General features: G+C 50.3%; 9 protein-coding genes across 9 annotated transcripts; 6 read left to right on the forward strand and 3 right to left on the reverse strand.

Annotated features, from left to right (window-relative positions):
• Positions 1–424: 424 nt before the first annotated feature.
• Positions 425–3,199, reverse strand: LTR84_002684 (uncharacterized protein; the record flags this gene model as incomplete). Its single annotated transcript, XM_064846285.1, has 1 exon — positions 425–3,199. One exon carries the CDS (start codon positions 3,197–3,199, stop codon positions 425–427), a length of 2,775 nt encoding a protein of 924 aa, XP_064705895.1.
• Positions 3,200–4,275: 1,076 nt separating this feature from the next.
• On the forward strand, positions 4,276–4,941 carry LTR84_002685 (uncharacterized protein; the record flags this gene model as incomplete). The annotated part of the gene is made up of 1 exon (XM_064846286.1): positions 4,276–4,941. The coding sequence occupies one exon, from the start codon at positions 4,276–4,278 to the stop codon at positions 4,939–4,941; it is 666 nt and encodes a 221-aa protein (XP_064705896.1).
• A 558-nt stretch (positions 4,942–5,499) lies between these two features.
• Positions 5,500–6,435, forward strand: LTR84_002686 (uncharacterized protein; the record flags this gene model as incomplete). The annotated part of the gene is made up of 1 exon (XM_064846287.1): positions 5,500–6,435. One exon carries the CDS (start codon positions 5,500–5,502, stop codon positions 6,433–6,435), a length of 936 nt encoding a protein of 311 aa, XP_064705897.1.
• A 2,495-nt stretch (positions 6,436–8,930) lies between these two features.
• LTR84_002687 (uncharacterized protein) lies at positions 8,931–10,838 on the reverse strand (the record flags this gene model as incomplete). Its single annotated transcript, XM_064846288.1, has 2 exons — positions 8,931–10,485; positions 10,537–10,838. The coding sequence occupies 2 exons, from the start codon at positions 10,836–10,838 to the stop codon at positions 8,931–8,933; spliced, it is 1,857 nt and encodes a 618-aa protein (XP_064705898.1).
• A 787-nt stretch (positions 10,839–11,625) lies between these two features.
• On the forward strand, positions 11,626–14,753 carry LTR84_002688 (uncharacterized protein; the record flags this gene model as incomplete). The annotated part of the gene is made up of 2 exons (XM_064846289.1): positions 11,626–11,825; positions 11,885–14,753. 2 exons carry the CDS (start codon positions 11,626–11,628, stop codon positions 14,751–14,753), a joined length of 3,069 nt encoding a protein of 1,022 aa, XP_064705899.1.
• An 859-nt stretch (positions 14,754–15,612) lies between these two features.
• Positions 15,613–16,626, forward strand: LTR84_002689 (uncharacterized protein; the record flags this gene model as incomplete). Its single annotated transcript, XM_064846290.1, has 2 exons — positions 15,613–15,869; positions 15,942–16,626. 2 exons carry the CDS (start codon positions 15,613–15,615, stop codon positions 16,624–16,626), a joined length of 942 nt encoding a protein of 313 aa, XP_064705900.1.
• A 549-nt stretch (positions 16,627–17,175) lies between these two features.
• On the forward strand, positions 17,176–21,114 carry LTR84_002690 (uncharacterized protein; the record flags this gene model as incomplete). Its single annotated transcript, XM_064846291.1, has 1 exon — positions 17,176–21,114. The coding sequence occupies one exon, from the start codon at positions 17,176–17,178 to the stop codon at positions 21,112–21,114; it is 3,939 nt and encodes a 1,312-aa protein (XP_064705901.1).
• A 1,007-nt stretch (positions 21,115–22,121) lies between these two features.
• Positions 22,122–23,572, forward strand: LTR84_002691 (uncharacterized protein; the record flags this gene model as incomplete). The annotated part of the gene is made up of 2 exons (XM_064846292.1): positions 22,122–22,604; positions 22,703–23,572. 2 exons carry the CDS (start codon positions 22,122–22,124, stop codon positions 23,570–23,572), a joined length of 1,353 nt encoding a protein of 450 aa, XP_064705902.1.
• A 517-nt stretch (positions 23,573–24,089) lies between these two features.
• LTR84_002692 (uncharacterized protein) lies at positions 24,090–26,162 on the reverse strand (the record flags this gene model as incomplete). The annotated part of the gene is made up of 5 exons (XM_064846293.1): positions 24,090–24,840; positions 24,907–25,319; positions 25,373–25,482; positions 25,540–25,840; positions 25,911–26,162. 5 exons carry the CDS (start codon positions 26,160–26,162, stop codon positions 24,090–24,092), a joined length of 1,827 nt encoding a protein of 608 aa, XP_064705903.1.
• Between the last annotated feature and the right edge of the window lie 531 nt (positions 26,163–26,693).

The following is a 26,693-nucleotide window of genomic DNA, read 5'->3' on the forward strand; positions in this document are numbered from 1 at the left end:
GTATGAGTAAAGTCAACCTTATGCAGACACGGAACTCATTAGGCGAGACTCTCAATCGATCGATTAGCTCAGTATAATCTATAAAAGTCTGTCTGATGGAAGCAGTACTGTGTTCCGTCTGTTCCGTCTGATGAATCCCAAGAGATGCTGGCAAGAGAGTAACCACTTGAGACATGTCCCCCCAAATGAGTAAACCATGAGATATCACAAGCACAAGAATAGATATAGAGTAGGAAATCCTCCAGCACAAGTACAAGTATGAGTCCGATATTCTCAGTCCCGTAACCCGTGATAGTACACATTGTCCCTTTCCGCGCTGGAAAGTCCTCATAATCATTATAATAACACACACATGTCAACCCAACTCGACCCAAATGCTGACTGTGCGATTCACATCATTGTCGGCCATATGATGGAAAGTTCCTCAGGCCATTGGCAACAAGAATTTCTCTTTCAGTAGCTCATTGGCGCCCGGTCTCTTCTCATGATCCGCCTCGAAAGTCTGGTTCAGGAATTTCTTGGCATCTTCACTTGCGTTCTCTGGGATGGTCGGTTTCTCGTTATTGCTTCCCACTGCGAAGAGAGTTTGCAATGTGGTCATGGAAGGGAACGGTCTGGATCCTGTGAACATCTCCACGATCAAGCAGCCAACAGACCAAATATCGGATTTAAGTGACTGTCCACTCTGTCGAACAACTTCAGGTGCCATCCAGAAAACAGACCCTTGAAGAGAAGTGCGAGTTCCTGGTGCCATATTCATACCATTGAATCCTGTCTTCTTGGACACGCCAAAATCGGAGATCTTGACAGCTCCACGATTGTCCACCAAAATATTGGCACCTTTGATATCACGGTGAATAATGTTCCGGCCGTGAAGATAAGACAGCCCTTCCAAGATCTGTCTGGTAAAGTTGCGGACCAGCGGTTCCTGGAAAGTGTTGTATTGCTTGAGCATACCTGCGATAGAACCTCCAGCAACATATTCAAGGAAAATGTTGAGATGAGTCTCATCAGAGGATGTCCCCAAATATTGCACAATGTGTGGGTGGCGAAGACCTTGTAATAGCTCAATTTCCTGCTTGAGTGCTGTGATCATCAGAGCCGTCTTCTTGTCTCCTTCTGTTCCTTTGGCAACATTGGGCAGCTCAACTTGTTTCACTGCCATGAGTTCACCAGTAACAGCATGGAGAGCAAGGTAAACACTTCCAAATGAACCTTCACCGATAAGATCACCTTTCATCCAGTTGTTCTTATCAAAGCTATTTCCCTTGAGGAATGAATTCAATTCTTGATCCTCTTCTTCTCCGTCTTCAGCAACAATGACAGAAAGTCGGTCGTTCATATTGTCATTGCCCATTCCTCCAGGGCTTTCGTCGAAATAACTGATTCGTGCGGTCTCATTTTGAGTGGCAGAATCAGAACCACTGTCGAAAGAGACGTAGGATTTCCTGTTGGGCTCGATGGGAGATTCTTCCTGTAGGGGATGAAGCGTTGACGATGCAATTGAATCTCTGTAAGCTGCACTAGAAAGGTTCAAACGGCTTGACATGACTGAGAGTGGTCGTGCAGTGGGTGCTCGAGATCCTAGCCCTTGTGCCAGCCAGCTATCGGCAATGTTAGGAATACTTGGGACTGGTGGAGCATCCTTAAGACTCGATGCATAGCTGACATTGCTCATAACACTAAGTCGACTGGCGGCTCGACTCATTCTTTGAGATCGTCGCACCGACATTCTCATTGTTTTTTCAATATCTTGATGCTGATGGGCAGGGAAATATGAGGTCAATTCCTGCACAATCATCTCGCTTGGAGGTCTCGCCCCGAAGAATGACCGCAGTTTGGTACTTTGACTTTCGGGAAGTCGAAGATGTTGTGCTTCTTGTCTGTCGTACTCATCTGCAGTCGCCATGACATTTCTGTTGCGATCGGTGGTGGTGACAGGTGAGTTCGGTGCCTGAATATTATGCCATGACTCTCCAGTGAGTTTCTGTAGTTTGATTTGATTCCGCATATTGTTTGAACTCAAAGCGTTGTTATGTAGGACTTGTGATTCATCTGCCGCGATTTTTGCAGCCTTGCGAAGTTCATCTAGATCAGGAGGACCATCATTGATTCTTCTCAAGATCAAACGATTCCTTTCTGAGCGGAACGAGTCATTGCAAATCTTCATCAACTCATTGTCGGAGACTCGGCGGCAGTTGCTAAAGTCTGGCTCGAGACCATTGAGAACATAGAAACAGTAGTTGCGGAACTGTGTTTCTGACAAATGGACCTTTTTCAGTACTGTCGACGTCACCTCATCAGCTGTTCGGCAGAACTTGATATTGACAACCTTGGTCTGACCTCCACCGTGGATGACCTTGATGACCGGCGATCCTGTTGGGAGGCCACCTGGAGTCAAGCCATCGATACTGGAGTTTTGACGAAGATGGGCAGCTCGAGTTGTCTGATGAGCGAGTTGTGGCGTCTCTGGTCTTCGGCCTGACGTGGAGCTTGCAGAACCAGGTTGACTGAAATAACCAGCGGACTGATTACCTCTTGCTGTGTCCATGGGGCTCTTAACATATTGATGTGCTCGAAGACCAGCGCTGTGAATATCAGCAAGTGGTGAGCTGGGCCTCGAACCAATTTTGAAGCCCGTGCCTGCCGAGTTGAAATTCTGCAGAACTGATGGGTCGAGTTGTCGAGAATAGCGTTTCCCACTTCCATTCTGAGACCTGGAGCCCAATGTGCGAGGTGAATCTGAGGATGAAGGAGTTCCTGCGAAGCCATCGAGGATCGCGAGTGAATCTCGATTTCGTTTGTTCCTCAGCAATGATGATTTGTTCCGCAACTGTTTGATAGCCACATTGATTCGTACTCGATCCCCAATCTTCTTGATCCCGATTTCGGCCAGAATCTTTTGATCACATTCCAGTAGACTTTCTCCTGTGAAATTGTTGGATTTGAACAGCGATTCGTATTGACCGCATCGGATTGTGTGCAACCATTCCCCAACCTTCTTTTCATCCCATGCTCTAATAGAGTCTAGACCGTCGTAGGCGTCGGAGAATTCGGAGTTGGTAGGAGAGGTGAACATGCCGTCTTGGGTAGGCATCGCAGAGACTTGCGTTCTATGAGATTCCTCGGAGACGTTTCGAATTGTGGCCTGCTGGCTATTGCCAAAGTTGGAGGCATATGGTGTTTTGGAGGCTAACATGGCCGTGGTGGAATGTGAATCTCATTCCGTGGAGATATGAGAGATATTGTATCGACCAGAAATGTCCCTTGTCTTCACCCTCAGAGCCAGTGTCTAGAGGTTGTGTGGCAGTGCTTCGGTGACAATGAAAGATCGCCTTGATCGAAAAAGTGAAGAAAGAAACGTGAATGGAACTTGAATAAGCAGAGATACTCCTACTTGTCAAGATGTCACTTGCAGGCAGATGGAGAAAAGGTTAGGCTGTGCTGAACTCGGTACAAACCGAAAGAGTAGGATGACGAGTCTGGCGGCTGTAGGAATTGTTTGGGTGTCTCGGGTGTCAGGCGATGGCTTGCATCATGTTGAAGGAACCTGAAACGCGGTGGTGAGGGCGGATGATGATCTCGATGTCGAGTCAAGGGCAGAAAGTCGAATGTAACAGGGCCAGCACGAGGCAGGTGGCAGAAGATGGACAGGGGACAGGGAAAGAGAAGAGCGAAAGGGAAGGGTGGAGGAGGCCGCCAGGGGAAAGTGGGAGGGCCAATTAGGCCATGACAACCAAGTTTAGGTGGGGGGATGGACAGGGGAGAGACCCTTCTGGGGCCTCTAAGGGACCTCTTGGGGACCCCAAGAGACCTTGGACGGCACCTAATGGATTTCTAGGCGGCAATCTACTCCCTAAAATGGCTTGGCTTCCTTTAATGGTGCGATCGTAGAGCCAACATTAGCTGACCACTCAGAACACAGTTGTCCTGTTTCTTCCTCACCTCTCATCCAGCCTTATCCTGGTTCTTGAGACGCTTATGACATCCATTCTCACTCCCTGTCTTGCTTTCATCAATTCTGCATTCTGACTCCAGCGTGCTCCAGACAACCATTCCCAACACCTCCCTGGCAATTGACAGCGTGAGTGGAATGAGCTGATACTCGCTTACTCACCTCGCCTACTCTTCCATCTGATGGCAAAGCGTTCACGCGACTCGTCTATCATTTCTTCCGATGAAGAGGATCAAGACCACAGATACGGGCATTCGGTAATACCTGAGTCTGACTCTGAATCTGAATCGCCCCGTCCGGCAAAAGTGTCTGCTATCGCCATGTCGGATGCTCCCGAGACGAGTACCATCCAATGTTCACTCCCACCTCATCGAGAACTGTTAAGCTTCTCCAACATTGAAGGATTTGAAGTTCACTATTCCAAAGAACATTCCAATCGTTGCTCTTCATGTGGGAAGAACTTTCCAACCGCCCATTTTCTGGCATTACATACTGATGAGAATCACAACACCTTTCGTGAGGCTCTACAAGCTAAAGGTGAGAAGACCTACGCATGTTTTGTCCAAGGCTGTGAGAAAGTTTGTTCTACTCCACAAAAGCGCCGTCTTCATTTGATCGATAAACACTTGTTCCCCAAGATATACAATTTTAGAATTGTGGATACCGGCATCGACAAATCTACCTCAATGCTCCATGAGAGTCGAAGGAGAAGAGTTTCTACCGCAACTGACCCGCCTCAGCCTAGTGGGCATCAGAGGAAGGATTCTAGGACCGGGGCCATTTCGAAAAAGCAATCATCTCCTGTACCACCATTGTCGGAGGGTGAACTGATGAGGACGAAAGCGAATATCGAAACCCAAGATCGCAATCTGGTCGAGAGTGTCTCGGATAATACCATCAAAGAGCTTGAGCAATCCATGTCGTCTTTACGCTTTGTACCACCGAGTGTTGCGAATAAGGTACGTAACAAGCCAAAACAGCGCTGAACTCCAGGGCAACCACGCTCAAGCCTGCATCAAGGCAGAAAGTGTCTTCGGATCATCACATCCTTCCTTGCAACAGAAAATCAGATCTTGGGGCCTTTGAACATTGTGGCCGCCTGGTACCACCGCTTCGTCTTCCCCTCACGAGGCTCTGTTTTCTCCTCATACAGATATCACCTCGCTTGGTGAGTTCAACAGGATACGCCACATGCCCCTCACTGCTCAAGTTCTCGAGACTAGTCACCTCAGGTAGCGAATGTGAAAGCTCATAGTTGGAGTAAGGTGGTATCCCACTATGTATCTCCGTCTATTGGTGACCGCAGAAATCAAGCATGGAGACTGTCCGTTCTGCAGGACCCAGATTCCATTCCGCGTTCCGGTCTATTCGGTGCGGGGAAGTTTTCTCCAAACCAACGTATGTTCATCAGTGATCATCGACTCGATGCTAAGTGACCGAAAGGCGATTCATATTCGATACAGTGTTCTATTGAGACCGCACATCACCCCAGTTGTCCTTCAAGCGTGAGCAGTCAACAAAGCAACTGGAGCAGCAAGCTGCCAATGGCGACCGTGACTGTTCATGCCCTAGGTGCTGGACACCTTACCATTCCCGAACGGTTCTTCGTCACTCCGTTTGACCCTGAAGCAAAAACAACAGTACCGTCCTTGTCATTCCTGATACAGCACAAGAGTATTAATGGCAAGGCTACCCGAATAGTGTTCGATCTTGGAATGCGGCGAGACCTCAAGCTTTATCCGGAGGTCCTGCAGGGTCACCTCGCAAGTCGAGGGCCAATCTCTACAGAGCCTGATGTCGTGGCATCACTCGCTGAAGGAGGACTCAAGCAGACTGATATCGACTATGTCATCTTTAGCCATGTGCACTATGATCACGTCGGGTTTCCAAAAGATTTCACGAGTCCTCAGACAAAGTTTCTCGTCGGCAATGGTGCCCTCGACCTTCTGAGTGGGAAAACACAGCTCAACCTCGGCAAGCACATGGTGTTTGAGTCAGATTTGCTTGATCCAGAACGGACGGTTGAGCTGCCCCAGCCAGATGACGCAAGTGAGAAGTCTGATTATTCCTGGAAGCCGCTATCATTGTTCCCTCACGCCATCGACTTCTTCAACGACGGCAGCGTCTACATCATCAATGCTCCCGGCCATTTGCCTGGTCACATCAACCTGCTCTGTCGGATCTCCAGCAACCCGACCAAATTTGTCTGCTTGGCGGGTGATGCATGCCACGACATCCGATTATTTCGACGTGAGAAGGACATTGCAACGTGGACGGATGACGAGGGTCGCTATTGCTGCATACACGTCGATATTGCTCAGACCAAGGAGACTCTATCCCGCTTGTATGAAGCCTCAACTGAAGGACTCGGATTGGAAGGCGAGAAGGATAAAGCACAGGTCGAAGTCATCTTTGCCCATGACTTCGCCTGGGAAGAACAGGCGAAAATGGATGGCAGATTCTGGCCTGGGAAGCTTTGAGACCTACCCTGGGATAACTGCACATTTTTAGGTTGCGGAATAAAGTCCCTAGATGATGGTTAACATGTAAGTAAAGAGTTTTACTTCCTCCATGAGAAATCAAGGTCTTCCTGAAAGTGATCTTGCACAATCACCGGAGATGCAAGCTCAGCCAGCCTTACGGGAATGGCTGCGCGGCACTAAAAATGTGCAATCCCAGGCGTCCACTTATTTATATCCAGGCACCTGTTTTTATCAGCCTTGCTCTACGGTGCAGCCACAGTACCGAGGTAGTCATGATCTCCAGTCAGGCACTAAAAATGCAGTGCACATCCCAGATTAAACCCCCGGGCACGATCAGAAAGACTATTTCTCACCCATCTCCTCATGTCAGAAATCTAGTAGTCCGTAAGTATGCAGTGCACTTCAATCAGGCGAAGCATACCTCCACCAATGATCAGGAAAGCAAAGGCTGGACCAACAGTCATCTACTTACATAGTTGGGCACTCGAGAGACTCAGACCTTGTCAGACATGCGTCCAGGGAGATTGTTCCTGGTCGAGGCTCTCCCAGGCACTAAAAATGCAGTGCGCCCATTTTGAGGTCACAACCCCACCAACCGAGTACTCCGTATCTAACCTTCACATCTCACCCCCTCTGTTTAACGCCTCCATTGGCTCAGTGACCTGGCAGAACCAGAACTTGACAGCCTTACGGTTGCAAACAGCGTGTTTCTTATTTCATCTCTTCTCAGGCAATAAAAATGCAGTGCAGAGTGCTAGCTTAACCGATGGTAGCCGAGCTTGTCCACGGCTCATCTTGCTGGAGCCTTGTTGATGCTATCTCCAGCCAGACACTAAAAATGCAGTGTACTGCCCAATTCGTGGCGCTGAGCGGAATGCTAACAACCAAATGCTGTTAGTAGGGCATCTCCTCCGTCCTTAGCCACTAAAAATGCAGTGCATCCATTCGACACCTTCAAGGTTCGCCTCCATTTTCAGCCGAACTGACCTGAGATCATATCTCTCTGACTCCAAGCGGACAACTAAGTGGTCAACGATGATAGCGGACACGACGAACCGGCTGAAGTCATGGATGCACTGCATAAGACTTAATCCGACGGAGAGAGTGTTGAAGGATAATGGAGTTATGGGATCGTGAGATTGAACACATTAGATGAATGCGCTCGCAAATGAGTAGGTACGGAATGCTGCTACTACTATTCGCAAAGTATGCCGTGTCTCATACCCAGAGTCAAGGTCTGTGAAAGATACAGATAGATGCATTACTTTCGAGTTCAGAAACTCGCTCCGATCATCTGCCGGGCCAGCTTTTATGCTGCTGGCCCCTCTCTTTCACGACGCCCGGAAAAAAAAAATACCACACTTTCCATTTTTATAAATCCGCACATAAAAACTCACACTATACTTCTTCAGTCTAGCATTAAGAGAGTCCCAAAAATTAAAAATAACAACTGCAAAAAATAATACCATGCGGTTATGCATTGGCCGGGAGCTGTCAAATTCGTTAGAATGCAAATTCCATTGTAATGGAATAATAGATGAGCTTACTCGAACCCAGAGCTATTGCTAACAGCCATCTTCAGAAGGTGGAAGGCAATAATGTTACCGCTACACCACCAATGCTAGATGATTTGGATGAATTTTGAAGTACTTTATTATCTATAGATCAAAAAATGAGGTGGGGCGTCTGGCGGTGACCCATGACAAGATTGGTGGATAAATGGCAGCTAGGCATCGACAGTGCTCAAGATACGGAAAGACGCTGCGGGAAGACCCTGGGTGATGTCAGAGACACTGAACATGCATCATTTCGCATTAGACGGAGCCATGAGTCGATTGCTTGAACACTCCAATAATTGATTTACTGATTGACTAAGTGAGTAGAGAGAATCACTGTCCTAAATCCCACAAGCCATTACAGAGACAAACACGTCCACACCGAGTTGCAAAGCACCTATTCTGTAGGAAAATGAACGTCCCGAAATTCAACGAGCGCGAGAAGGCGCTCGAGGACGAATATATTCGCAAGAGAGAGTAAGGACCTAGCACACATCTCACTTTCTCCATCCTTCCAACTCGCCACCCACAGCACTAAATCAATACATTAGGGCCGAGAAATTCAAAAACAAAGCACCTGCACCGGGCGGATCGGGCACACAGACTTCTGGGTCGCAGGGCCAGATACAGGGGCAGGGCCAGAATGTGAGTTACATTGGAATAAGTTTTGTCCCGGGACATTAGGTGGATAGAATGCGCTAATTCGTTCCATGTTGATTGCTTTAGGCTGCGGGTCCGAAATAACATTAATATGGTCATTGAAGTGAGCTCAAAGCATGAGTATTTGATGCTGGCGTTGTCGATATCTGAGACTTGGCTAGTAGATGTGAAGATCTATTTGTCCCACAACTTGTTTATGCTCAGCTCCTCAAGTTCATCTATTCTTGATGCTTGCTTATCCTATCCAATTCAAGAAGAGCTTGTGCTATCGCTGCATCAAATAGGAGCAGTCTCCCGCTTCAACCACTTCGTCGTCAGTTCATCACCCTGGAAGAAACCGCTGGTCTTCTCCCACACCTCTTTATGATAGTCGTTCAACCAAATCTTTTCTTCTGGGTCCAGCAACTTGGCGTCGATCAACTTGCTACACATCGGCACCACGGTAACATGCTCAAAGCTAATCCATGGCTTGTCACCAAATTTGTGATTGGTACTCGCCTCCCTGGCCATGATCATGTTTTCAATCCGAATTCCAAAATTGCCATCTTCATAGTATCCTGGTTCATCAGAGATGACATTTCCAATACTTAATGACACCTCAGAGTAGGCAGCTCTTGTTCCGATACCAACAGGACCTTCATGTACATTCAGGAATGAGCCAACGCCATGACCTGTACCATGACGATAATCAAGACCTTCACGCCATAAATGCTGTCTTGCAAACGCATCAATGGCAAATCCTGTCGTCCCCTTGGGGAAGACAGCTCGATCAAGTGAGATGACACCCTTCAAGACCAAGGTATATGCTTTGATTTCCATTTCTGTAGGTGTTGTGAAGTGAAGTGTTCTTGTGGTATCCGTCGTTCCATCTAGGTACTGTGCACCTGAATCGCAAAGGTAGATCGCTTTTGGGTCCACAACAGAGCAGTTGCCGCGCTCAGGAGAGTAATGAATGACTGCAGCGTTGGGCCCTGTCGAGGAGATGGTGGGGAATGATAAGCCTTTGAAGTGATCACCTTGAGATCTGAACTCCTCAAGCTTGTCTGCCACTTGAACTTCATCCAGCCATGAACCTTTATTGACCAGTTCATCTTCCAACCAAGCAAAATACTTGATCAAGGCTGCGCCATCTCGAATGTGGCATTGTCTCATGCCCTCAAGTTCAGTAGCATTTTTGATAGCCTTGGCATCGGTTATAGGACTCCTGGCTTCCTCAACTTTATCCTCTCCACCAAGACCTAGACTTAGTGCCCAAGACGATTTGTTAGACAGTAAGAGCTTCTGAGGTTTGGTCTTGGTTGTGCTATTGATCTCAACTTCATGTACTGCAGTCTCGGCAATCATGGTGAGGTCCGAAAATAGGGCGTCATAGGGCTTGATCTCAACCGAGTCACCAAGATAATCTTTGACATCCTGGCCAACCTTGGTTGCATCAATATACAGAGTTGCTGAACGCGGAGTGACTGCAGCATAGGAGAAGAAGACAGGATTGTAAGGGATATCACTGCCTCTCAGGTTGAATAGCCAGGCAACCTCATCGAGCATCGAGACCACCATACCGGCCGTTTTCTTCTTCTTCAGGTCTTTTCGGAGGTCTTCGAGTTTCTCCTTGAGTGACTTGCCAGCATACTTTTCTGAAAGAACAATGACAGGCTCTGCGGGTCTGGCTGGTCGATCTGTCCAGATTTGGTCAACCAAATTCTCCGAAATGCCAACTAGAGTTGCTTGTGATTGCTTTGCAAGGGTAGCACTTAATTTGCGAGCATCTGTAGAAGTGATAAGGGTAGGATCGACACCAACAGTCTTGCCACCCTCTGCTTGCTCTGTAGTCCTAACATCCACTCAGTTTCATGCACACAATCTGACAACGAATCAAGCGTACCATTCTTGCCAAGTAGGAACATCTTCTAGGCCTTGTTTCAATAATAACCAGTTGGCATCTAACTGCTTGGAGGCTTGGTTGAAGTAGCGACCATCAGTTGCAAGGGCAGCTTTGTCGAGTGTGATGACAGCAGTGCCTGCAGAACCAGTAAAGCCGCAGATATGCTCTCGTCTTGCGTCACATGGTGCAATATATTCTGACTGGTGGCTGTCTTCTGAAGGAACGATGTAGATATCGACTTTGTTCTTTTGCATCAGTTCGCGCAGTTGCGCAAGACGCTTTGTGGTATCAACCGTCTCCATTTCAATGGATTGAAGAGAACTAGAGAACGAAAAGGACCGAACAGAGGGAAGACGCGACGGATATATTGAGGATTGAAGCGGGGTGTGAGATCGACTCAACAGTGAAGGGAGACGGAAGAGGGACCAGCGCATGCCAAACGAGGATGATAAGTGAAGGAGAGGAATTGAAGTTGTAGCTATGGACAAAGGTGGCGACTGAGAATGAAGGTGAAGGTGAGGAACCAGGTCGCGATAGAATGAGAGGAGTCTACTGTTGAGTTGCAAGGGCTCAGGCTCGAATTGTTGCTGATGCAGTGATGATTCTCAAAAAGAACGCATTGGGAAATTGGAGTCGTGACTCGTTCCTGCAGCATGTGAAGTGCAGTGGGACGCGCTCCTTCCTTTTCATCGTTCAACATCCGACAGGTTTTTCCATATCCGCAGTTTCTCTCTTTCTCTCTTTGAGGCTCACTGGCACCTTAGGCTCTCTGTTGAATCAAAGCTATGATTGCCTTCATTGTCATCTGCCATTGAATTAAAGCTTCTCAGACTACCAATCTACGGAATTTCCCATTGAGGACCTGCGGGGCTACAAAAGTTAAGTCACGGCTGGTTGTCCTCTGATCCCTGATTTGACAAAGACCCTCAAATATCTGGAAAATGGTAGCACAGAAAATTCATGGTAAGGTTGACATGTGGGCAAGCGTGTTCGTTTGCTAGTTGCCTTCTTCAGACCTCAGAATATCATTTATTCTGGAAAAGAAACGTGATCGTACCTATTGCCTCATGATCATGATCCTTCACAAAAATGGAACAGCTCATAGCAGAACTCTACCATCCTTCCAATCAATCTTCTCCAGAACGGGTCAACGCCCTTCAGAGACAGATCCAACAAATCCAACGACAAAAATCAGCCTGGCAATTGGGATTAGATCTTTTAAGCCATGACGAAGCTGTGGTGCGCTTTTATGGAGCGTTGACGTTAACCATCAAAATCAATGCAGATTGGTATGTTGAAACATCATCACAGAGTACAGGGTTGCCGCACACTTCTAACCCATGCCCAGGGAGAGTGATGGCATCTCGCAAGACCAACAGATGAAGGCTTATCTCCTTGAAGCTTTGATCACGCATTATGTGCAACTAGTCACATTACCAGATGCTAATTTCGTTCTTCAAAAATTATGCTCAACACTTGTGACCCTTTTCTTGAGGTCAGAATCTGCATGGATTTATCCAGCCCGGCATGTCCTAGCATGTCTTCTCAGTGGCCGGTATGTCTCGCAGGACGATCTCCCTGATATCTCACGATTATTGGAAGCAGCAAATTCCTGTTCGGTATCGCAGCTCAAAGGCATGATAATGATTCTTACCACTTTGGCCGAAGATACCACTAGCTCGGCAACCAACAATAAAGAAGAAGGAGGAATCTCAGAGCGCCTTGCCATGAATAGCATTGATGCCTGGGCGATTTATGACTATTGCATCACCAATCTACTGGCGGCCCTGGAGGCGACCCGGCCGCAGGTAATTCAGAACAATAGTGTATCCGCATTTTCCTCTGATGATTCTATTGAACTCATCAAGCTAGTTGCGAAAGGTATACCCTTCTGGGCGAGTGTGTCCCGAAGCTCTCGCAACTCCCTTGAGAAGGAGCGAAGAATGAGGGTTGAAGCCGCTTCAACTCGCTGCATTGGGTTGATAATGAAGGCCTTCGAAGTGGACGAATTGGTATCTGCGGTCCTGCAAATGCTCATCTCTCTTTATCAATCGTCTGCCAAACTTCTTCAAGACGCGGTCCCTGGTTTTCCACTCAACATTACAAGCAGTGATAGAGCTCAAAGGTTGGTGGGTTCGCTCGTTCAGGGAGACTTTGAGCCTGAGGGCATTCTTTATGTGGACTTTTTGGATAGCGTCATTGGAGACATCGATACCACCAACCCGGAATATTTGCTCGATGAGCGGTATCGTGTCGTCCTACAGAGTGTATTGAAGCTACTCCGCTGCGAAGGAGTTCCAGGCATCGATGATCTAGTATGCCAAATCGCGCTGGAGAATGTCAACGAAATGTTGGAGGGCTTCACAGACTGGGAGGAAGACCAAGCTGCACAAGGTCTTCTTCAGTCCATCACTATCGATGCATGTCAAGCTGCGCTAGTGAAAGTCAGGCTGCCTTTAGAGCAGATGTCATCTCAAACCCAGGATTGGGATGCAGACGAACGAGCCAAATTTCAAGATTTCCGGTACGATGTGCAAGATTATTTCCAATCTGCGTTCGCTCTACTTGGAAATGCTTTGATTGAGGAGATAGTCAAGACAGTCCTGGTGCCACAACAACCACCGGACTGGAGCAATTTTGAAGCAGGAATTTTCAGCCTAACAGCCTTCTCAGATACGATGTCAGGTGAACCCGAAATATATGATGAACTGATCACAACTGTACTCAATAGTCCAGGATGGGTATCGATTCTTGAGTCATCACAAGACATACCTGATCGGGCACGACAGACTGGTATTCGATTTATCACCGAAAATGTGGTTTACCTCCAACGGCACCCAGATCGACTGATCTCAATGTTGAGCTTTCTCTTCTCATCACTTCACCTCCATGCATCTAGCGTATCGGCGTCCCGAGCGATCTATCATCTTTGCGACTCCCACCGGGGGGTTCTCGCCGAAGGTTTACCACAATTCATGGCTGCACTAGGATCGATATCCGACTCAGGTGAAGCTGAACGACATAGGATATACGCTGCAGTGGCCGCAATCATTCAAGCTCTACCACAAGAAGAGTCCAAGATCGCTCCCCTCCTTGATTTACTGGCTGCTGCTAGTGATCCATTAACAAATCTCCAAATTTCCCCAGGAAATTGGGAGGAAACACTGCGAATCTGTACGGATCTGATGCAATCTCTTGCTTCGATTGGCAAAGGCTTGAGGGCGCCTTCGGATACACCCGTGGAATTGGACGGTTCTGCACATGAGCAGCCATCATTCTGGCTTGACGGTCCTGGACAAACAATCCAAGCCAATGTACTTGCGCGATACGGATCCGTCATGCATGCAGTCAATGAGCACGCAGACAGCATGTTTGTGGAAGCTTGTTGTGATTTCATCCGCTCGGGCTTTACTGAAGAGCATCCATCACCATTCAAATTCCGAGATGAGATTGGACTCAACCTTGTGGTCTCACTTATCAATGTCAGTAACCCGAACATTGATAGTACGATGGCATGTGCATCGAGTTTCATAGCCTCTGTGGACCAAGGTGCAAATGAAGAATGCATCAATGGGGTGCTGCATCCCATTGCAAGTAACCAACAGGCCATTCTGGCGGAGTTCCGGCGGTCAGAGGTGATGCTCAGCAGCACGTTTTCTTCGAGTTCATTAGAATTTCAGGCTCGACTGATGACCAAATGGGGCATCGTATGGTACAGTCGGCCAGACGTCGAGGAGACATTAGGTACTGCGATTGAGTTGTCTCTTGTACTTTTGGCGAACCCAGATACACTACCTCGACGATCGGCTGCTTCCTTCCTTGCGACTTTTGCAGACATGTCTGCACAGGACGGGGCACTCGGACCAGAGGTTCAGGTCAAGATTCAAAGAGCGATACATAAATATGGACCACGGATATTGGGGCTTGTGCTGCGACTTATTGGCGGTGAATGTGCCAGGTCAGAGCTTGAAAGTATTACAGAGACACTTAAGCGGTTCATTCAGAAACAAGGGATTGTCACCAAACAGGTGCTTCGAAACGCCGTGGAAGAGGACCAGGGTATCTTGAGCGAAAAGGCACTGAAAGCAACGACAATAGATCAACGCAAACGATTTCTGGCGCAGTTGGAGAGCTTGCGAGGATCAAGAAAGACGAACGATATCGTGAAAGAGTTTTGGATTGCCTGTCGAGGTAGCGGATTCAGTTACATTGTCTGAAGTGGCAGGGGGTGGTGTTGGAGAATATTAGACGGGGTTGTGCGATCACGTCCGGGAAATGGTGATTAGGCGGGCTCCCCTATATAGGAAGAATAGATTTTTTGGTGATGAGGCCTCGAAAATGGGAATTCGAAATTGGAGAAGATGGACAGGCCTCTCCGTGAAGACTAACCCACTAAGGACTCGCATCCCAGCAAGTGTGCAGTCTTTCCACTAGGTACGAGTAGGAATGTATCCGGTGGATATTTAGGTGGTGGTCCCCAACTCGCCAGTCCTCGGTAAACTGCAAACCCAAGCTGAGATCATGGGTGAAAATAGGCGTGTCGGCTCATTTGTCTGTAAACAAACAGCAGCCAGTGGTGCGACAGCGTGCCTGGCAGTAGGATCACGTACGACTTGTAGGATTTTGCCCTGGTGGTGGCTTCGGTTCAATCCGCAGATGGTACCTGAAAGTTTGTTGAGAAGTTCTTAGACTAGTTGGCTCCTCCGTGTTGTGTTCGGTACTTCGTTTCCGACCCAGCTTGACTCATGGTCACGGTCGTCACCACGATGATCTCAAAAGCATGCTTTGAGAGCGGGGGATCTACACCCGATTCAGCTGCAAAGGTTGAATTGCACTGCCTCAGTACTCGGTACCAGCATCTCAATAATCCGTACTAACGGACAAGGTCTGTGGTTCAATTTCTTCTGCCGAACAAGACTCTCTCCAAGACAACGCTTGATCACTCACCACCACCATCACCACCAACACCAACAGTGAGCTCGACCAAAGACAAAGTCAATCCCGATGTGGACCAGATCAGGGTGGTTTGGAATTTCGTCTTCGTCTTCTCCTGGGGAGACGCCTTAACGGATCAAGATGCGAGGATTCGGACTGCGACGAGGTGTCAAGATCGTCATTGTCACCCTCGGACTGACAGTAGTCGCCATTCTTCTGGCCGTGTTGGAAGACAAATGCGAGACTTATGATCCATGGTCCTTCTTCCTGGACTCCTTGCCATGGTCAGAAAAGAGCCCCTTTGACGACGTCGTCAATCCTGTCCAGCATCAAGGCATCATCGTTGTTCCCACGCTGCATCCCGACGAGGTTTCTTGGATCGCCGACGAACTTCCAGAGTAGGTTCCACCACCTCCTGCGACGAGGTCTATCATGGTTGATGTGCCTGTTGAAATTGACATTCCCCCCAGATGGCAATCCGCAATCTACTATTTCGACTCACCCTCCAACAACAGCAACAATCATTCCGAACCGGATCTCGAACGACTGACAACACCAGCCAACAAAGGAAACGAAGCCATGACATATCTCACTTACATCATTGAACACTACCACCAACCGATTCCCGAAGTCGTCGTCTTTGTGCATTCACACCGCGACGGCTTCTTTCGGGCCTGGCACGTCGACACGGCTCTGCACAGTAACGTCGACTCCATCCGACATCTGCGTGTGGACCACGTGCTGAAGACCGGCTACGTCAATCTGCGATGCAACCGCAACCCGGGCTGCATGAAACTCGAGAAACGCAACTCCCACGTGACGGGACAGGTCTGGAAGGAAATCTTCGCCAACACGTCCACGCCCGCATTCAGCTCGGATCCCGAAGGACCGGCGGCGGTCTCGAGTTTTCACGAGTCTCGGTACGAGTATCCTTCGATGGACGCTGCGGACAGCCTTGAATCCGACTTCATCGACATCAAAAGTCCCTGCTGTGCTCAATTCGCGGTTTCAGCCAAGCAGATTTATCAGCGCCCTCTGAATGATTATCTCAACATTCGACAGTGGTTGCTCGACACCACCTTAGATAATGCACATAGCGGGAGAGTGATGGAATTTCTCTGGCATGTGATTTTTGGCAGAGAGGCCGTTCAGTGAGTTCTTACCTTTGCCCTTCCAATGAGGAAATGACTGACTTTATGTAGTTGTCCGGATCCTTCGGCTTGCTATTGTGATGTTTATGGACGATGCTGAGCATTATTTTTTAGGGTTTCGGCCAGGCATTTGGGGGGAGCCGGCTGCACCTAAGGTTATGCATGTTGCTTCTAAACGAAACAGAGAGAAAATGAATACACCGCGTTTTTCTTCTTAAAAATAGATCAATAGATTTGAGAATGAAGAAGATGAATTCCACAACCAGAATTAATTTCTCTTATCACCGATCAGGCATCCATCAGTCAGCCGTCAAACCGAGTGGGATCCCTTGCATTTTGCGGAGGCTCGGAGGCGGACAACGCCCGGAGGCCCTATTGGGTGCTTGACACGACATGCCTAAATGAATTGTGAAAGTGAACCGTCAGACATCCCATCTCCCACCAGCCAACACCACACAATTCACAACAGAGACAGAGACAGCATTACGCCCGCTGGACGGACACTACTCTCTCCTTATTCATATGACCATGTAATGCCTCCTGCTCCTGCGCAATGAGTGGTAACCCCTACGCCGTCAACGGCGGTGGTCGACCCCCGAACAACAACTCCAATCCCTATGCCACCACCAGCAGTACCTCCAGTTCGAACCCCTATGCTGCTACAAACACTTCATCCTCCATCCCCAGTGGTCGCTTTGCCGACCCCTACCTTTCAAACCAGAACAATGCCTCCTCCGCCTCCGTGAACAGTTTCGGTTCCCAGGAACGCAGGCTGCGTCCGAATCCCTACGAACAGCGCGACAGGGACTCTCCAGGACCACCATCTTCCTCCGGAAGGTCAGGTTCTGGCTCTGTGAGTGGGAGCGCAGGTGGAGGCGGTGGCGGCTATGGTGGTCTTCCACCTCCACGGGCCAGATATCAAGATGCCCCTCCACCGCCGCGGAATGAATACAACTCGAGTCGTGACAGGGAGCCGCAAAACTATGAACAGCGACAGCAGCCACTATCACGACAACAACCACCTCCATTGCAGCAGCAGCAGCAACAGCCGCGGCCTCCAACACGGGAGAGAGAAAGAGCATACAACGACCCGGGAATGCGTGAAGTCCGAGAAAATCGAGCCCCTATGCCGCCTCCCATGACCATCCCACAAAAGCCATCTGCCCCCAGTCTCAAACAGCAGGCCCCGATAACTGTCTCAACCGCACAAAAATACCCTCCTCCAGAGAATGCCAATCGACATTATTCCCCTCGACGACCCCCGAAGAACATGGAGGAGATCATGCGACACATCCAGTCCGATTGGAAAGATCTAGATAGTGACGAGTGCATACCCGTCAAGATCGCGCTCAAGCTCATGGACCCCAGCTCTCTGGGACTGGCTGATAAAGAGGGCGATTTCGCGGATACACACGTCGATCTGCAGAAGAGCTTGAAGACGGTGGTCAATGAACATTACACCGATTTCAACAGCGCTGTGGGTACCTACCACAAGATTCAGAATGCCATCCGAGAGAGTCAGAGTCGAGTGAGGATGCTCAAGACTGGTCTGATGAACGTAAAGGGTTCCATGTTGACCACTCGACCCGAATTGAGAATACTGGCTGAGCAAAGTGGAGAGCTCGACGACATGGTCGTTATGCTGAGCAATATCGAGGCTCTGAAAATGATCCCGACGAAGCTGGAAGAGAAGATCAGCGAGAAGAAATTCCTCGGAGCCGTCGACTTACTCATGGAGAGTCTCAAGGGCATCACCAAGAGCGACTACGATGGTATCGGTGCAATATCAGATCTTAGGAACTATTTCACCAACCAGGAAGGCACGTTGCTGGATATTTTGGTCGAAGAACTCCACGACCATCTGTATCTGAGAAGTCCTTACTGTAAGGACCGTTGGAAAGGAAAGAGCTCAACGGGTGAAGAACGAGATCCCAAAGATCATCTCTTGGGTACTGGCGTCAATCCGTGGGATCGGCCATTCAATCATTACCTGAATAATGCCGAACTCTCCGTCCCCATGGTGGAAGATGCCTCCAAGAACCCCGAAGCCGACACTTTCTACTACATTCACATGATTGTGGAATCTTTGAACAAACTGGGTCAACTAGGCGAAGCCATCTCAAGAATCGAACAACGTATGCCAATGGAACTCTACAAGGTGGTTGAAAAGACGAACCACGATATTGATGCGAAGTACCCATCCCATGTACGGGGTCAAACGGCAAAGGGTGGCAGGAAAGTCTTGTCCCTACAAGCCGATGACAGTAGAAATCAAGTCCTGTCAGATTTCCTCTGGACGTTATATTCGAAATTCGAGGCCATCGCCGAATCTCATCGTGTCTTGCACGAGGTCGTAGGTGGCGTCGTCGTCAGAGAAAAACTCCCCAAGCCGGAGCGCTATATCGGTGGCTTCAAGGAGTTGTGGAAGTTATATCAGATGGAGATGCGATCGTTGTTGCACGATTATCTGGCGACTAGTGGCGACATGACTCTGCGGTCTGGTCTGACTACCGCCAGCAGCACTGATATCTTCTCCCGGTCGCAGCGTGACAAGAACAAAAAGATGTTCAAACTCTCCGAGATGGATCAGAAATCAGAGGCGATGAAGGCGGAGGAAGACGAGTTGGATGAAATTCTCAAAAGCTCGGTTCCTGGCCTGGTGAGCAAATCTAGAGCGAGGACTGGAGCAGAAATCACTTCCGACCGAAATGGTCAAGACAGTACTGCGGCCGGTCATAAGTTGTTGGTTGAACCCGGTGTCTTCAACATGACCGTGTTGTTGGCTCCATCGTTGACCTTTTTACAACGGCTCAAGGATGTTGTTCCCGCCACTTCGAATATTCCAATGAGTACTTTGACCTCCTTCCTCGATGATTTCCTGATCAATGTCTTCCATCCTCAACTTGAAGACGCCGTGACGGAACTATGCACGCACTGCATGATCGATTTGGAAGCCTTCTCCGAAGATAGTCAGTGGTCCAGACATTCACCACACCCTATCTTCAAGGGTACCATTGCCTTCCTAGGCTTGATCCGCGCTTTCTCAGGCATGCTGAGTGCCATCCCACAAGACCAGATCTTCACCCAACTTATCATCAGCCAGCTCGTTACCTATTACGACAAATGCTTTGGCTACTACAAGTCTTTAGTCAGCCGGGTTGCACCCTCAAATTCCAATCCAAACATCAACACCCTGACTCTGAAAGCAGCAGCATCATGGGCAGAATCAGGTGATATACATGACGTTGCTGTTGAGGTACTGAAATACGACAAGAGTACCAGTGATGGCCCACTACTGCCGGAACTGATCAGCAAAGAAGTCCTGGCACTCCTGGCAGCCACCAAAGCCAAACCTCTTTCATCTTACGACATCATCTCTGACCCCAAATCTGTTCACCAACTTTCGCTTCTGTACAACAGTATGCAATGGCTCTCTTCAGCGCTGACACAGCTTCGCCATGTTGATGCCACAGCATCTCACGGACATGCTCGATCAGCATCTCAAAGCAGAAACCCTCGTCGTTGGACATTAGTAGCCAGTCTCCGCTCACCAACGAATATCCCAACCCATCCCGGCGCAGTTATTCCCGTCCATCTACCTCTGACATCCGAAACCGCCATCCCCTTCGACAACACCCTCTCCTCATTCCGCACGCTTGCCCAAACCACACTGCTGACTCTCCATATCGACATTCGTTGTGGCATAATCCACCAACTAGGCCGCACTCTCCGCGGCCCAGAAGTTACAAGCTCAATCTCCCCATCCGACAACAGGGACTCCTCCGCCATCCCGAACCTCGACTCAGGGCTGTATCCATATGTGCTGAGCTCGCCACCCAGCTCCGCCTCCCCGCTCGTCCTCGAACTCAACAACGACCTAATCTCCTTCGACAGCAATATCGCAAGCTACCTCGGCGGCAAGGAACAGAACTTCATCCTCTCAGGCCTTGCCAAGCTCGTGGACCGCTACCTCGTCGCGACCGCCGACTCGATCGGCGTCATGAACACCAACGGTGCCGAACGCATCCGCATCGACGCCATGGTCATCCAGCAGAACCTGCGCGCCATCCTCGCGACGACGGCGCAGTCGAACCGCCAAAGCCTACTCGAGCGAACCCAAAACACCAATGGCCCTGCTACGTCAGACGTCGGCACCGGCCTCGGCATCATCTCACAAACCCCACAGTCATCATTTACCTCGACCGAAGACACCGACCTCGACGCCGGCGCTCTCACCTCCTCGTCCCGCTACTTCGACCTGTTTCTCAGCGGCCCAGATTCCGTCATCCAGTACATCAAGGACACGAAATCCCAGGGCCAGACCGGCGACAAAGCGCACGACGTCGGCTATACATACGACGAGCTCCGCACGCTGATCGAGCTGTGGTTCAGCACGAAACTCCGCGGCGAGGACCGCGGGGAGAGCATCAAGGCGCGGAAACGCATGCAGGAGGTCCTGCTGCAGTTGGGCGAGGTCATGTGGGATTCGTGAAGGGATGGAAATCGCTGACCTGATGTGATGCGACGCTAGGTGTGGGAAGGGAGGTCAGGGGAAGGAATGGGATTGAGAATGAGAAAGCTTCTTGTTACTCTTAGACTCGAGAGTCGAGCGTGTAGAAATTGACTGTCAGCAATCCATTGATTAGCATGTACAAGAAAAATGATCGTACGCATTTCCGAGTATCCATCATGGCTCAAATCCATTTAGATGTGCGCGTTCGATTGCATCAGACTCTGTCTATATAGTCTATCGCCATGTCCCGATCGACGGTAACACTAACAAAGCTAGAGTCCAAGGAAGCTACACCCCTGGCTTTGCGACAATGTGGGAGTCTAGTCAAGGCCTGTACATCTGGGTATGTGGAAGAATGTACGGCATCTGGATTGATGATCTAAGTATAGTAACAGCAGGTCTCGAAGCAGCTTCATCCCCACGGTTTACGATGAAGATACTCATAGCATACTGTACTCGCGCAGGATCCTCCGCGGCCCTTGGAAAATGGATCTCTGTTCTCATGCTAGGCAGCGATCCTGCACCAACTTGAATGTTCGAATGAAGGCTCTTCATCCAGACTTTTGGACCAGGGCGTGCTGTTGCCCTTTCCCCTCCGATCCATGTTTCGTTCAGAGGGTTAGATATGCGCCACGATAGTTGAAGAACGGATGCAGAAGGTGTTTGACAGATGTCATTAACTTCTGCCGAGCCTGTAGGGTACCGGCCCCTGGAGGGTAGACCGCGATGCTGTCTCGAAATTCTACTACCATACTTGATTTAGCCCTCGAACTGACGGCCCGTGAAAATATGTCGGGCCGAACAGATCAAAGGAGACCATGGGCTCACAGTACCGACCACCTCTTCCGTGGAAATCCAACTTATTGGCTACTTGGAGTATAAACCCAACAAATGCACTCTGCGACGATTCGAATTTACTCCCTTCGATTTCACGATGCGGTCAATACTGCCTCTACCTGCCAAGTTTTCTAGTTTATGCAGCCAAAATGCCCAAAACCATCATCCACTCGGTCAAGTTGTTCGATGGCGAGGAGATCCATGAGAACGCCACCGTCGTCTTCGACCAGGTCAGTGGAACCATCGACTCTGTGTCGACCACTTCGGGGCCCCCTCAGGCAACAGGTGACGCTGAGGTGATTGATGGCACAGGCAAGACGCTCCTGCCCGGCCTCATCGAGGGCCACATGCACTGCTGGGATATCCACATGCCTGAGGGTGTCGGCAACTCGGACGTGTTGCGCATGACGATGAGAGCGGGCGTCACGACGGTGTGCGATTTCCACAGCGACCCGTACTGCGTGAACAACCTCCGAGACCTCATTGAGAAGGAAACAACCAAGGCAAAGTCAAAGGGCAAGGACGGCCGTGTCCACATGGCCGACCTGAAGACAGCTCTATTGGCGGCGACCATCCAGGGCGGTTGGCCGAAGCCGGTCGTGCTGTCGCACCACCACACCGACCCCGCAAGAGTATGTGCACGAACTATATCGGGAGCCTCTCGGCCGATGATGCCAAAATCGTAATGAAAGAAAGAGGACTGCTGACAATTTCATTCTGCCTACTTTAGCTCGAAGCCCGCGTGGCCAAATGGCCGAATCTGACTGTGGAAACGGTGCCGGAGTATATCAAAGACCACAAAGCGAATGGGGCCAACTACATCAAGCTGATGCAGGAGAACTGCTGCTCGCTGAAATTCGAAACCAACTCGGTGCCGGTGGCAAGTTTGGAACTGCAAAAGGCCGTCGTCGACTGCGCGCACGAGCACGGGCTGCCGGCCGTCGGGCACGCGCTGAGCGTGGACATGACCGAGGTATTGCTCAAGGCCGGGGTGGACGGGCTGGCACACATGATCATCGACCAGGCGCCGACGGAGAACCTGATGCAGCTGTACAAGCAGAGCGGGGCGTTCCTGATCCCGACCTTTTGCGCCCTGAGCGCACTCACCACGGAGCTGCAGGACTACCGCGAGCGGTTCGCTGCCATCTACGACCGGCTGGACATGTTCGACGACGTGGTCATCAACCGCAACACCCTGCTGGGTGTCATGCACATCGCGTCGCAGCAGAACCCCAAGGCCTCGATCGAGTACGGCGTCGAGAACGTCAAGCAACTCATGGCCCAGGGCGGCGATATCGTTGCGGGCACCGACAACATCGGCGGCGTCCCCGGCGCCGCCTTGGGCCCCGGCCTATGGATGGAACTCACCATCTACATCGAGCGCTGCGGCATGACCACGAAACAGGCCTTGGCCAGCTGCACGTCGACCACGGCGCGCAGATTCGGCTTCCACGACCGTGGCCGCGTCGCTCACGGTCTGCGCGCCGATCTGCTTCTCGTCAACGGCGACTTGTTCGCTGGTAAAGGTGTCGAGGCTCTCTGGGAGGAGGATCAAGGCATCGCTGCTGTCTGGAGAGAAGGCATTAGAGGTCCCCATTAGCTTAGCGTCGAGGCGAGAATCTATGTGAATAAGCAAAACGCATCAATCGAGCCACCAGAAAATGAAAATTTTCAGACAGCAGGCTTATGGGAGAGACCATTACCTGTGATATCATATACATTCCGTCCTGTAGTTCTCCAATGTTTCTCCATCACTTCGGAAGACAGGCGATAGATGTAAGCTTGCGGTAGTAAATAGAGATCGTACAAACAAAATCACAATCCAACCACCTTGTTAGTGCCGCACATCCACGCAGCGTTCAAGCAAAGCTTCGGAAGTCAGGTGCAAAGAGATTTCTTTTTCATGAAACACCACTCGAATGCTTCTTGATCACATGCTATGAAAATCTACTCAGCTATCCTCTGAGACAACAACACTCTCAAGTGAAGACTAGGTACATGTCGTGAGAAGTAGCAACGTTGACGACTAAAAGCCCCCACCATCGAACACAGCCTGCCACTGAAATTGCAGAATGGAGAAATTCCAAAAAGCATCTCTCCTTTCTAGACTGGTCATCTCACGCATGACCGTGGGCCTCAACGGAAGCGTGGTGCTGCCTCTTCGCGTGCAGCTTTTCCATGGGCGCCTCGACCGTGTAGGTCATGGCGTCCCGCAAGTCACAGATGAAGAAGCTGAAGACGGCGCCGAGGAAGGCAAAGACCGCAGCGATAATGAATATCAGCCGGACAGAGTCGCACTGCGACTGCTCGTAGGCCGAATGAGTTGCCTTGAGGATTTGGGGCGTGACGTTGGGAATGTTGGCGAGGACCGCCTGTGGAGATCCGGCTCTGTAGCCGGCAACCAATGCCTTGATCGAGGCGGCAGGAAGCCCGGCAGCGGCAGCGGCAGCGGCGACTTGCTTGGGCAGATGGTTGCCCAGTGCGCTGTGATAGACGGCGTAGAAGATGGCGGTGAAGATTGCGACGCCAAAGGCACGACCACAAGACAAAACGCCCGAAGCTCGGGCGAGGACGTGATGGGGCACGACCAACTGCGCACCACTGACGGCAAGTGCGAAGGGGGCTCCCAGTCCCAAGCCATAGATGACCGAGAACGCAAGAGACTTGCCAGACTGCGACGGTTGCCACGTGGAGAGACCAATCATGCCGATGCTGACTAGCGTGAAGCCCGCCATCAAGGGATATCGGATGTTTTGGAGCCGAGTAGCCAGGTAACCCCAGGGAAGGGTGGACAAGAAGCAGGTAAGCCAAGCCGACTGGCCTCGAAGGACAATCTGAATCGGATCTTGGGTATAGAGAGTCCGTGTGCTATGCAAATGGTCAGCAAATGCCGGAGTAACGCGCAGAATGCGTTTCAAGGAGGACAAGACTTACAGGAGAGGGAAGAAGATGGCGTGAGAGAAGATGAGGAGACCCTCGAAGGTGAGTAGGCAGGTACATATGACGAATGTGAGAGCCTTGGCCCGACCTTGGTGGAAGAGATCGTGGTGCAGAATACCAGTCGACGTGCCCTTCCACTCCCAGATACCGAAGCAGATGAGCCCGACGATACCGACGATCAGAGGCGCAAGCACACGACGGTCGTGCCAGGTGAATTTGCCACCTCCAAAGCCAGCCCCAACAAGGAAGAGAGTCAAACCAATAACGATGAGGCAGAAACCAACGAGGTCAAGCTGACCAACCTTCTGCCAGAAGGAGAGGTGATCCAGCTTAGTGTGACGTTTTGGAGGACGATAGCCGACTAGAATAAAGAGTGTCACAGCGCCCCACAAGGCCGTTTGAAACCACTAAACTCATCCATGTCAGCTTTGCGCCGTGAAAGCCAGCGGCCTAGACTTACGTAGAAATAACGCCATCCAGTATGGGGGTCGCGCTTCGTGAGAGCGCCGATCGTAAATGGCCCTACCACGGTGGACAACAAAGCAGCAGCGTTGATGGTGGCTTGGAGAACTGAAGGTGATCCTGATTAGCTGCAGATGGAATTGGTAGTAGAGGAAGTTGGCTTACAAGGCCTCCATTTGCGAGGAAGGACTTCTGCGGGCACAGCATAGGCCAGAGGTATCGCTGCGAAACCCACCCCAATAAGGAGAGTAGCGCCAATCACACGGTAGATGTCGGTGGCTCCAGGAGCGATTGTCGTGCCGACGAAGGAAATAGCGCTGGCGCCGACGAGGATGGATTTTCTGGCCTGAAAGGTATCGGAAGCGGTACACAAGACGGGCCCGATGACGGCCTGGGAGAGAGACAGGCCGTTGACGATCCACGACTCGAGGGGAATGTTGTGGAGGTCTGCTCCGATGAAAGACAGCTGTGATGCAACGACGGGTTAGCAGGAGTTCGACGTCGGTACGTTGACACTTGAGAGGGTCGCGACATACGACCGCGGCCGGTCCTTGTAAACCAAGTACGGCAGTGAATACCAACAAGTGCATGGCTGCGATGGCGAACCAAGTACGCCAGTGCAGTTCAGGCTCGGCGTCTTGCTCGAAGTGAAGGTTGCCGTCGTTGTTGAAATCGATGTATTCGTCCTCTTTCAGCTCGTACTCCTCATGTGTCTTAGACTCGGCCTCCACGGGGTGTTGAAGGCCGTGCTCAATGGCGGGAGCGACAGTATTGGTTTCTGCAGTCATGGTCGGCAGACTGTGCAGCAGAAATGTTCCAAATGAGGGCTCCAGCTTGTGAGATGGAAACGCCGTCGCTGGTATTGTTCCGGGGTATGGGGTTTTAATACTTTCTGACCGGGGGTATGGGGTCGGGACCAGACTGGCGGAAGCGACTCGGGGCTACAGTGCTCTGTAGGTTGGGGTGAAAGTTGCATCACGGTAAATTCCCATCATAAGCATCGCCTCCGGACCGTTATCTGCAAACATCAACCGCGAATACGCTCCAGGGTTTGTATGAGTTTGAGCCTAGCGTCCTAGGGTTCCTCTGAAATGACCAGAGAGCACCGAAGAGGTCGTCCGCGGGGCATCTGGATACGCCAGTCATCTGCGTCACCCACAGCAAGCGGCTTCATCAACCTCAATCTGGAGAAGCACAGCCTGCCAACCCATGTCAGCACTAGTAATTCTCCCCCGCGGGGAATGAACGCCACATGAAAATCTCGGGCCGTAACACTCTCGTTCAACGTCCCACATTGCAGCTCGGCCCGTAACACTTTT

The sequence above is a fragment of the Exophiala bonariae genome, assembly GCF_035927105.1.
Source record: "Exophiala bonariae strain CCFEE 5792 chromosome Unknown scaffold_14, whole genome shotgun sequence".
NCBI lineage: Eukaryota > Fungi > Ascomycota > Eurotiomycetes > Chaetothyriales > Herpotrichiellaceae > Exophiala > Exophiala bonariae.